At 36.1% G+C, this 12,660-nt stretch overlaps 1 protein-coding gene across 1 annotated transcript; it reads left to right on the top strand.

Moving 5' to 3' along the window:
* Nucleotides 1–1,875: 1,875 nt before the first annotated feature.
* On the top strand, nucleotides 1,876–10,446 carry LOC145126998 (uncharacterized). The gene is made up of 7 exons (XM_079062253.1): nucleotides 1,876–2,218; nucleotides 8,187–8,732; nucleotides 8,819–8,941; nucleotides 9,015–9,170; nucleotides 9,277–9,390; nucleotides 9,485–9,720; nucleotides 9,820–10,446. The coding sequence occupies exons 1-7, from the start codon at nucleotides 1,876–1,878 to the stop codon at nucleotides 10,444–10,446; spliced, it is 2,145 nt and encodes a 714-aa protein (XP_078918379.1).
* Nucleotides 10,447–12,660: the final 2,214 nt, after the last annotated feature.

The following is a 12,660-nucleotide window of genomic DNA, read 5'->3' as shown; positions in this document are numbered from 1 at the left end:
ACCGAATCAAGATCAACAACAATGTCAAGCAGCTCTTCCCTAATTGAACCCAAGATCCAACCTTTGATAAGTATATTATATTGTTTCTCCATCTCTGGGCTCAAACCTCTTGACGAGTAAATTTTGCATCTACAATGCCATACAGATTGTAAGTCTCCATCAGGGAAAACATCTGTGTCTTCCAAAGATGGTAATTGTTGTTGCTGGAAAGCTTCACAAAAACAAAATTAGAAACATTAGTATTTGATGCGTATAAGTACTTTAGGTCTTCTTGTATTGTGCTAAAGCATTTGGAGGAGGAGGATGGATTGATGAGCTTGCCATCTGAATGAAGAATAGATCTAAATGAATGCATGCAGTTAACATCTTCATGGTTCATATATAGTTTAAACAGGTTTATATTGTATTCGATACTTGCAATGTTTAGTCTCCGCTTTATCTTTTTACACTCACGTTGTGTTTGCCAGAAGATATTCCTACACAGATAAGAGCATTAAAGATGAATAAAGTACGAACATTTTTTTTAAACGGCAGCTATCCTACTCCTAGTATCTTTTTTTAATAATTACTTTATTCTAATGAATCTTGTCAATACTTGGATTGGGCAGGTGGGGGCCGGTTATGTCAGTGGCGTGGAAAACGTGTGTATATGTATTTCATTTGAGTCTGATATTTCCGGTTATCATTTTTATCCGTCCACTCAGTGGCGGATTCAGGATTGAAGTAAAGAGGCATCGCCGACAAAAAAAAATCACGTAATACACAACTAAAAAAAATTCTGAAAAAAAATTACAGTAGTAAAATCTTTTTGAGGTGTATCCTGGGCTACCGTGGGATACATACTAGATCCACCATTGTCCGTAACTAATCTGTAGGTATAATTTACCCATGAGCATTTATGTAGAACTTATGTAGGTATCGCCACCACCGAATACGGATTGTGTTGTAGGTATTGACCTTGTTATCTAGTGGTGTCTAGTAGTGCTACTTAGTTTTCAACGTTAGTATAATTGAATGTTAATCCAATTTCACTAATGATCTGAATTGGTTACTAAATAGCTAGTTTAGGGCATATTGGTCGCTCGAAGTTTCATTTACTTTGTCACTTAAGAGAAACTTTAGGTGGAATTGGTTTTCTGTAATGCATATGTGGTGGTCATGAGCAATTGTTGATAGTTAAATATTAATCGGTTTTGATGAGGTGTATTATTATTTATGTTACTATTAATATTATTATTATCATTAATAATTTTTTTATTTTTTTTTATTATTATTTTTTAGATTTAAAATTGAATACTCGAATTTTTTCAAGTTCATTGACAAGATTCCTGTAATTATTTAAAGACCTCTCAGTGTACGAATATCGCTAGCAAAAAGAAAGAGTAATAAGTGAGTAAAGATAAAGCGGAGAGCACGCAATGCATGCATGCAAGTACTATGAAATATATCAAACGGATCTTGGTGTTTTGAAATGACATGTCCCTCAATTCCTTTATACTTTTAGTTGTTCTATCTTGGTTTGTTAGGTATAAATTTGGCGCTGATTAGCGATTAGGTTCCACGATTAGTTAAATATAGAGTCGTGTATACAGTACACGGGCTAAACTTTGTACTCTGTCTCCAATTCCCTGATGGCTTTATTCTTTTCAATAAATGCTGCCATTAAAAAAAAAATAAACAAATCGTATATATTAGTAATGCCCCTAATCTGTGTGGGAATATGTTTCGCTCAAAGAAAGTAAAAGGACAAAAGATAAAGCCGATACTAATTGATGCACGCATCGAATATAATATTACTTAACCCTGCCCTATATATAAACCATGAAGAAGCTCATGAACATGCAATTAACCCACACATATCTCTTCTCCATGCGAATGGCACTCCCATCAAACCCATCATCTTCTTCTTCTTCTTGTGACGCCTCCTCATTATACCCAGATCCATTTCATGCAAATGTTTCTAACTTCGTTTCTGTGAAGCTTTCCAGTGAACGAAACTACCGTCTATGGGAGAAGCAGATGGGGTGCCTCCTGAAGAGTTACAATCTCCATGGCATTGTATGTGAACCAATTACCCCAGACCTCATTACCCGATTTGACAGACTTGTTAAGGGTTGGATTTTTGGTTCGATTAGTGAAGAGCTACTTGACAATGTTGTCGAACTTGAATCAGCTAAAGCAGTTTGGGACAAACTACAATCTATCTACTGTCCGTGTTGTAAAATACGACGGATCCAAATTGACTTAAATAATATTAGCTCAATGCGGAATGGGATCAAAAATTATCAAAGCGTAATAATCACAACGTAATACGAATAAAATAAATAGAATAGAGACACAGGAATTTACGTGGAAACCCAAATCGGGAAAAAACCACGGGCGGAGGAAGCCGAGAAACAATTCACTATAATTTGTAGTGTTTACAGGGATTATGAAAGATATTACAAAATAGAGTGGGAGAGCTAAAATACACGGTGGTGTATCAGTATATATATGTAATGCTTTTTTTTATATATATACTTGGATGATTTTTGGTTGTTCTAAAACTTCTCTGGCTCAGGCTATTTATAGCCAAAGAGAATACCAATTGCAAAATAAAATGTCGTCCAAATTGTAGGCGTCCAATTGTAGGCGCCTATGAATTATATATGCGCCTTCAAATTATTCAATTTCACATATACTATTCATAGTCAAATTTTGAATGCGCCTAACAAAAGAGTTCACCGTCCATTCTTTCATTCACATATATATTACTATTCATAGTCAAACTACGAATAGTAAAGGATAAGTTACTGAAATAACCCCTGAACTATTTGCCACTTGCTAATTTTGGAGGCAACTTTTCCACAATCTCCACCTTGACATCAAAATTAAGCAAGTCATGCTTTACGATTAGTCAAAACCTATAGCTCATCAAACTCTAAAACTTCCATAAGAACCTGCAAATTTTATATAGAGAAAAAAATTGTTTCCGAAAAATAAATAATACTTCCTCCACCACGAGCCTTCAGGCTCAACTGCGATCAGAAACACCCACCATGTCCAAACATAATTTGAACTTGGCTATAGGAAGACTTTTGGTGAACATATCAGCGGGATTATAATCTGTATGAATCTTGTCCACAACACAATCACCTTTTTCAATGATATCCCGCACAAAATGATAACGAATATCAATATGCTTTGTTTGGTCATGAAACATTTGATCTTTACTCAAGAAGATAGCACTCTGGTTGTCACAGAAAACTGTGGTCACCTTTATTCTATTATCGAGTTCTCCAAATAACCCCTTCAACCAGATATCTTCCTTAACTGCTTCTGTAATCGCCATGTACTCTGCCTCAGTAGAAGACAGGGCAACTGTAGACTGTAACTGGGCTTTCCAACTAACAGCACAACCATTTAGAGTAAACACATACCCAGTAATTGATCTTCGTTTATCCAAATCTTTGCCATAATCTGAATCAACATATCCGAACACCCCAGTGTTAAATTTACCAAAACGTAAACACATAGAAGACGTACCGCGTAAATAACGAAAAATCCACTGTACTGCTTTCCAGTGTTCTTTCCCCGGGTTCGCCATGTATCTACTAACCATGCTAACAGCATAAGCCAAATCAGGGCGCGTGTAGATCATAGCATACATCAAAGACCCAACAGCACTAGAGTATGGAACACGTGCCATGTAAGCCATATCAGTCTCATTAGTAGGACTCAAAGCGGATGATAGCTTGAAATGAGCTGCAAAAGGTGTGTTGACAGACTTTGCTTCGTGCATACTGAAGCGTCTTAGGACTTTCTCAATATAAGTTTTCTGAGAAAGATGCAAGATCCTAGACTTCCTGTCACGAATAATTTCCATACCTAAAATCTTTTTGGCAGCTCCTAAGTCCTTCATTTCAAATTCAGCTTTCAACTGGTCTTTTAACTTCTGAATCTCCTTCATATCTTTCGCTGCAATCAACATGTCATCCACGTACAAGAGTAAGTAGATCTTTAAACCATTGTCACCTTTCTTGAAATAAACGCAGCTATCATAGGTGCACCTGCTGAATTTGTGACTGGTCATGAAAGAATCGAACCTCTTGTACCATTGTCTAGGAGACTGCTTGAGGCCATAAAGAGATTTGTTCAATTTGCATACGTAGTTCTCCTTTCCAGGAACTGCAAAACCTTCAGGTTGTTACATAAAAATCTCTTCCTCATCTCACCATTTAGGAAAGCTGTAGTGACATCAAGTTGTTCTAACTCAAAATCATTAGAAGCAACCAACCCCAACAATACACGAACGGAAGTATGTTTCACAACTGGGGAATAAATGTCAGTGTAATCAATACCAGGAATCTGACTTTAGCCTTTAGCTACTAACCGAGCTTTGTATCTTGGTTTATCATTTTGGTTGACAGGTTCCTTGAGCTTGTAGACCCACTTGCATTTAACTGGTCTCTTCCCTTTCGGAATAGGAACTAAATTCCAAGTACTGTTTCGCTGCAAAGATTCCATCTCATTTTGCATAGCGAGCATCCAATCATTTGAGTCTTCAGATTTGATAGCCTCGTCATAATTTGCAGGCTCCGTTACAGACTCAATATTATCAGCAACAATAAAAGCATAGGCAACCAAATCAGATTCAACATACCTCTTCGGAGGAATAATCTGTCTTCTCGGTCTATCTCTTGCAATGCTTGGAGTAGTAGCTTGTGGTTTTGAAGGTGTTGAATCTTCACCAACAACATGCTCATCCGACGAAGAAGAATCTTGATGCTGATTTGTACTCTGATTAGTGGTAGGTGAAGTAGGAAGCTCCACCTCCATTTGAGCATTCTCTTTATTTGCTTCGGATGATACATCTGATGCATCTGTTCTTTTAGAAGAGTCAGCAACCGGTTGAAATATAGCAGACTCATCAAAAGTAACATCTCTTGAGATGATAATTTTCTTCAAATCAAAGCTCCATAACTTGTAACCCTTTACACCTTGATTGTACCCAAGAAAAACGCATTTGATTGCTCTTGGTTCTAGCTTCCCATTGTCAACCCGTGCATATGCTGGACATCCGAATGGTTTTAAATCTGAATAATTTGCAGGTTTACCGGACCATAATTCAAACGGAGTTTTCTTCTCGATTGCTCGTGACGGTGATCGGTTGATAACATAGCAAGCAGTCGAAGCAGCCTCCGCCTAAAAAGACTTTGGCAATTTGGAATTAGAAAGCATACACCGGACCTTCTCCATAATGGTGCGATTCATCCTTTCAGCTACACCATTTTGTTGAGGTGAATGGACTACTGTGCGATGTCGAGTAATGCCTTCCTTTTGACAATAGACATTAAACTCTTCTGAGCAAAACTCAAGTCCATTATCCGTACGAAGATACTTTACCACCAGACCTGATTGCTTTTCAACCTGAACTTTCCAATTTCTGAAGGTAGAGAAAACGTCTCCTTTATTTTTTAAGAAGAAAGACCACACCTTCCTGGAGAAATCATCAATAATAGTGAGCATATAAATAGCTCCACCTTTTGAAGCAACTCGAGCCGGTCCCCACAAATCCGAGTGAACATAATCAAGTGGTCCTTTCGTTGTATGGATACCACTTGCAAACCTTACTCGTTTTGCCTTGCCATATACACAGTATTCACAGAAATCCAAATCAACAATCTTTTGTTGACCAAGTAAACCTCTTCGACTCAATTCTGACATGCCTTGAAAACTCATATGGCCGAGTCGAAGGTGCCAAAGACGAGACTGATCTGGATCCGAAAAAAAACTTTGACACAACAGCAGCATCACTCGAAATTGTTTGCCCGTCAAGAAAATAAAGATCTGAGGTTTTTCGTTCGGCTCTCAGTTTGTCGGAACCGTCTTTGAATACCCTGAGAACTCCACCTTTACCAGCAAACTCGTATCCCTTTTTGTCAAAGGAACTGAGAGATAACAAGTTTCTTCTGAGGTCAGGAACATATCTAACATCCCCCATGGTTCGAATAACTCCGTCAAACATACGGATCCTGACTGAACCATGTCCAAGAACTGGACATGTAGTATTGTTACCCATCAACACATAGCCCTGGTTAACCTTTTCAAATGTGTAAAACCAACTTTTGTTGTGACACATATGAAAAGTACAACCAGAGTCGAGTATCCAATCACCAGTGGAATCCAGTTTATCTGAATAAACTGTCAAAAGTTCTCCAATACCTTCGACCTCAGCTAGATCGGCTTCACCCGAAGTGCTAGCTTGTTTACCATTTGCTGCCGTCTTCTCTTTTTCTTTGTTCTTCAACTTGAAGCATTCTTCAAGCACATGTCCCTTCTTGTGACAATAGTTGCAAAACTTTCGTTTGCCTTTTGACTTGGATCTGGTTCTGTTGGAAGATTGAGAAGTTCTACTTCTCTCTGTTGTTCTTCCTCTGGCATTCAAACCTTCGGCTTTAGCATCACTTGAACCACCACCAATAATATGCTTCATCTTCTCTTTGGAATCCAAAGCTGTATAGACTTCATCTAAAACTAGAGTGTCACGGCTATAGATAATAGTATCACGAAAATGGCTATAGGATTCTGGCAACGACGATAGTAAGAATAGAGCCAAGTCTTCATCTTCATACTGAACATCCATATTCTCTAAGTTATTTACTAACTCTTTAAATGTGGATATATGTTCAGCTAAAGAGCCTCCTTCAATCATCTTGAGATTGAACAACCGTTGCTTCAAATGCAACTTGTTTGGTAAGCTCTTGGTCATCAACAGTTGCTCCAACTTTAGCCATAAAGAAGCCGCTGACGTTTCTTTTAGAACATCTTGCAAAACATCGTTTGAGAAGTGCAAACGAATCTGGGATAAAGCCTTCAGATCTTTCATCTCCTTTTCTTCTTCGGTCCATGTATCGGGCATCTTATTGAAACCCAAGAGCGCCTTGTGTAAATCCATCTGAATGAGAATGTCTCTCATCTTTACTTGCCACAACGGAAATCGGGTGTTACGATCCAGTAGTGGAATATCGTATTTTACCGAAGACATGATTAATTACTTGATAAAATGATCCCAACGAGCTAATATCACAACCCGGATGCTCTGATACCAATTGTTGTAAAATACGACGGATCCAAATTGACTTAAATAATATTAGCTCAATGCGGAATGGGATCAAAAATTATCAAAGCGTAATAATCAAAACGTAATACGAATAAAATAAATAGAATAGAGACACAGGAATTTACGTGGAAACCCAAATCGGGAAAAAACCACGGGCGGAGGAAACCGAGAAACAATTCACTATAATTTGTAGTGTTTACTGGGATTATGAAAGAGATTACAAAATAGAGTGGGAGAGCTAAAATACACGGTAGTGTATCAGTATATATATGTAATGCTTTTCTTTTATATATACTTGGATGATTTTTGGTTGTTCTAAAACTTCTCTGGCTCAGGCTATTTATAGCCAAAGAGAATACCAATTGCAAAATAAAATGCCGTCCAAATTGTAGGCGTCCAATTGTACGCGCCTATTAATTATATATGCGCCTTCAAATTATTCAATTTCACATATACTATTCATAGTCAAATTTTGAATGCGCCTAACAAAAGAGTTCACTGTCCATTCTTTCATTCACATATATATTACTATTCATAGTCAAACTATGAATAGTAAAGGATAAGTTACTGAAATAACCCCTGAACTATTTGCCACTTGCTAATTTTGGAGGCAACTTTTCCACAGTCCGACTATAATGATTCCTCAAAAAGGTATTCTCTTGTTATTCCAAACTCAATATTGCAACATTCTAACAATCAACACTGCTTCATATGCACTTATAAGTTTTATACTCATGATTGCCTGTCTCACGTGTGGTAGACTATTAAAATTACAATTTCCACATCATGAACAATTTGATGCGCATATATGCTTTTAATCACATTTGCATCATCGTTTATAAACACACTGCTGTTACATAAAGCTTCTAGAACTTCCAGACTGAGTAAAACAATTGCATAATATGCATAAGTTGGATTATGTAATGCGTGTAATGCACGTATTTTACTTAATTTAGAAGTCCGTAAGCATAGTACTTCTATAAGTTTGCAGTGTGAGTTTAAATGTTCCAATTGAGACAAAAACAGAAGAAAAAGAAACACTTGGAACAGAAACAAAACCTCAAGACATAATTAATTTTAACAGATATACAAACAAAAGTTGAAGACCCAAAAAGGGACGGCCAAAACAAGATCACACGCAACAAGGAGTTGTTAATGCTTGGGGCTATATTGAAAGGGAAATGGCGGGAAGTAGAATCCAAACTAAAAGAAGATAAAGCCGCAGCCACAGAGGCAATAACCAGTGATGGCAACACAGTGCTTCATATAGCTGTTGGAATAGGTCGTAACATTCTGGTCAATGAAATATTATCTTTAATCGAACCCGGACAATTACCTAAAATGGTAAATTTAGATGGAAGCACTGCCCTTCACATTGCAGCAATCGTTGGCAACACAGAAGCAGCAACGCTCTTGATTAAAAAAGACAGAAGTTTGTTGGAAATTCCAGACAATAAAGGTGAAACACCTTTGGATAAAGCTTATCAAAATATGCATCTTGACACCATTGATTGTTTGTTGAAAGCTATCGTCGATGATATAAAAGGAAACAAAATGACTTTTGCTTTAGGATCTGGTGTAAAACTAGGCGTTAACCTTCTTGTTAATGCTGTTTCTGCAAAGAAATATGGTGCGTACACAATATATATTATAGAAATACGATGATCCAAAGATTTACTGCTTTAAATATTCACAGTTTTTCGAATATGCTTGCAGATTTAGCAACAGAGTTACTCAAAAAATTTCCAGAGTTTGCTGTGGAATCTGATAATGTACTTCTAGCAATAGCTAAAACTTTCCCAATTGGGCTGGATTACTGGGAAACACTTATTTATCCAAGTAAGTTTCTAATATACTAGGGATATATAATGGCTTTGTTATTCTTTTTTTATTATGGTCTTTTTTCTTTCAGTTGTGGGTGATATTTGCGAAAGGATAGTCAAGAGAGCCAGGGACTCGTTTAAAATATTAGTAGACTACTACGAGGGCATGATGTCCTTAATAGAATATATACCTGACGACATGATCATTAGTACCATACGATTGCTACTATACTTCACATTGAAAGGTGAGATATTGATATATAACCTGTTAATACAACCCCAGAATTAATCATTTAATTGACTTCACAAAATACAACCTATTTTACAAATGAAAGTTTTCTGCTTATGCAGGTCCATTAGCCATGCTTCGTTGTATTTATTTCATGATTTGCCTACTCATATTGATGCTTTATTTTCCATTCATTATGTTTTATTTCCTCTTCTGGAAGGTTGCAACAAGAATAGGTATATAATGCATGACTCATGTTTAAACTATAATTAACTTCTATACAATATAGATTTGATGACTGTTTTGAACCAATTATTTTCCAACACTCAGTTCCACCCATGAAGCATATCGAGAAGAAAATGAAGGAACAGAAAGAAGCAAAAGAAGTTCTAAAATTGGTATGTGATGAAATAGAGAAGTTGGAATTCCCTGATGTTCATCCTCACTTTTACACCAGACCAATTCTTGAGGCTGCATGTCAAGATATTTATGAGGTTGTTGATGAAATTGTAAAGAGATACCCTGAAGCAATTCGATTAGCTTCACTGGCGCCAGGTACGTCCAAAGTCAATTCTTAACCATTATTGTAGCTAGGGAATTGAAGTAATATATTTTTTGTTTGATATATATAGTAGCAAAAATAATGGGTTAAATTTATTTTACAGGAAGTGGAGAAGGTCGTGTTTCCCAGTTGCACCACTAAAGAGAATACTTTTAAGGAGACACCAGATAAGGTGTTTAGAAGGGAGCACGAAAATTTGGTGAAGGAAGCAGAAAAGTGGATGAAAGCAGTAGCAGAATCATGCAGCATCACTGCAGCACTAATTACCACAATTGTGTTTGCGGCAGCCATTACTGTACCTGGGGGAAGCAATCAAGAAACAGGTATTCCTGTGTTTACAAAAGAAATTGCTTTCACGATCTTTGCAATAACAGATGCAATCTCACTATTTGCATCCAGCACAGCATTACTCATGTTCTTGTCGATCCTCACAGGAAGTTTTGATGAAAGAGATTTTCTCTACACTTTGCCAAGACGACTGATGATTGGGCTTTGCACCTTGATGCTATCTACAACTGCCATGATGGTGGCCTTTGGGGCAACGTTGTTCCTTGTCTTTTGTCATAAAAGACCATGGATGATTGCTCCAATTTGTGTATTATCTTGGGTCCCGATTGCAACTTTTGGTAAACTTCAAATCCCCCTCATAGTAGATCTCTATCGGTCGACATATGGAAACATCTTTCCGATTCCAAAAAAAAGATTATTAAAAGTAGCTATATTTTATTAAAAGCGTAAAAAAAAGATTATTGAAAAAAAAAATTCCAAAAAAAAATGAACAGTTTGAAATCAGATGACATACAATTGTTTTTTGGTAAGTGAAACAAATATGCATCTTGGAATGACCATCTATAGGGTCCAAGAATTGTACATTGATTATGGTGTTGTGAATAGTCGATTTAAGAATTGAGTTCTAGTTTGATAATTAAAAGTATTCCATATATTACATGTCTCTTAAAGCTCTTGATGCATTGATGAATATTTAAGAATTATAGATGAATAATTGAATGATTTAATGGAAACTAATTGTACAGGATGAGAATTTATTAAGTGTCAGGGTGTGTTTGGTTGGATGGAATGAAATGAATTAACTAATGGAATTGATAAGGTAATCGAATGGATTATTATCATGTTATTGTCGTGTTTGTTTACTCCAATGTAAATAAGTCGTTAATACTTGTTGTATGTACAGAGGTATGAAAATTAAAATAAATGGAATGAATTAATGGGCATTGACAAACGCTACTAAAGAAAGCGCTTTTCCCGAGGGACATTTTCCTCGGAAATTCCTAGGAAAACGGCGTTTCCGAGGAAATGCCAAGAAAATTTTGTGCGTAGGTAAAACCCTCCTAGGAAATGTTTTGTAAGCGATTTCTGAGGAACTTTCCGACGCCTTTCCTAGGAAATAGTTTTGTCGGAAGTACCGAGGGTTTTCCTAGGAAGTTTATTTCCGATGAATATCCAAGGAATTTCGGAGGAAGTTTATTTCTGAGGAATTTCCGAGAAAGTTTCAACAACATTATCCTGGAAAAAAATATTTACTAGACACCAGATCTGCTTGAAAATTAAGGTTCAACATATAGGTTCTCTTTCGTGTTCTTGATATATAATCATGGTCAAATTTACGCTTCATATGATAAGCTACCATCCTTTCCCACTGGGAAAGAAAAAAAAAACCATCAAAATGAATCGCGAAAGTTGACATTCCAAACGTAATGTTCAACAAAATTTTTGACTTGTCTGGTGCAAGCAATTTTTTTTTTTTATTCACACTGAAAACATTTCTATAATAAACATTGTGCTTGAACCAAAATGCGTTCTCTATGTTGGATCTAAGTAGCTCGTAACATACATTATAGGGTTCTATTTTAGGGCATAAACTATTATGCAAAAGCTCAAGCAATGGTCACTATAAAGTTGAAATACGTACTACCAAGGATTAGTGTCTTTCCCTAACAGATGGTTACCATGAACAATGCTCAGTTGCAGATGGCAACAACAGTTTCGAATATCTTGTAGTTCATGTAATTTATCAAACAACTAATATGCATCTAAAGTTAATATATATTAATGTTCAGCATCACAACCCACAAAAAACAGTTTCATTGAACAAAGATCGTAATAACAACTAAAATTATAAAACTCGTGATAAACACTTGGTTGGAAAAATCGCTACCCATCACAATACCTGAAATACGAAAAAGAAAAGAAACAAATTTAGATGATATTTAGAAGTCACATAAACATAATTGTTTTGATAACAAGTGAATTGTATGTGTATCATGTGCCTTCATTTCTTCAAACCAACAAAGCATATTTATTCCAATGATTTAATGTAGATGTTAAACACCACACCCTCATCTTGGCATGTCTAGTTGGGAGGGTTAACGAGGCAACCGGTTGTAGATGAGATAGAGTGTGTGATTTTTCTGTTTTTTTTTTCTCTCTTTTTGACTTCCAAAAAATACTTCATTTTTCAAAATATAACCGTTTTTTTTTTCAACTTTTCAAAGTTTAAAGTATTCATCAACTACTATAAATACCAATAAACTTCTTTATTTTCCACCACCTTCAAACATTTTTCATTCATCTCTCCATAGCTTCTTATTTTCCACTGCCTTCAAACCTTCTGCATCTCTCAAAATGGATAAAGAGATCATTTTGGCTCGTGCATGAGTCGATGTAAGTGAGAATCCAAATAGCAACTACCTTAGCAAATACTATGAGGATGCAAATAGAATATGCTAAAAATAGCACTACTCCATCAAACTTAATAGGTTAAATTGTTATTCATGAAGGGTGAAATCAACAATTTTTATTCTTTTACATAAAAAAAAAAGATTGGGGTACCCAAGAAATAAAAAATCACGATTTTGAATGATTGACATTCCTTATTAAAATGTGACATTTCACTCGAAAATGTGCTTTTTTCATTTCTAGTTAA

The sequence above is a fragment of the Lactuca virosa genome, chromosome 7 (genome assembly GCF_052849685.1).
Source record: "Lactuca virosa cultivar CGN04683 chromosome 7, Lactuca_virosa_CGN04683_v6, whole genome shotgun sequence".
Lineage (NCBI taxonomy): Eukaryota > Viridiplantae > Streptophyta > Magnoliopsida > Asterales > Asteraceae > Lactuca > Lactuca virosa.
This window is presented reverse-complemented; position numbering and strand designations above follow the sequence as displayed.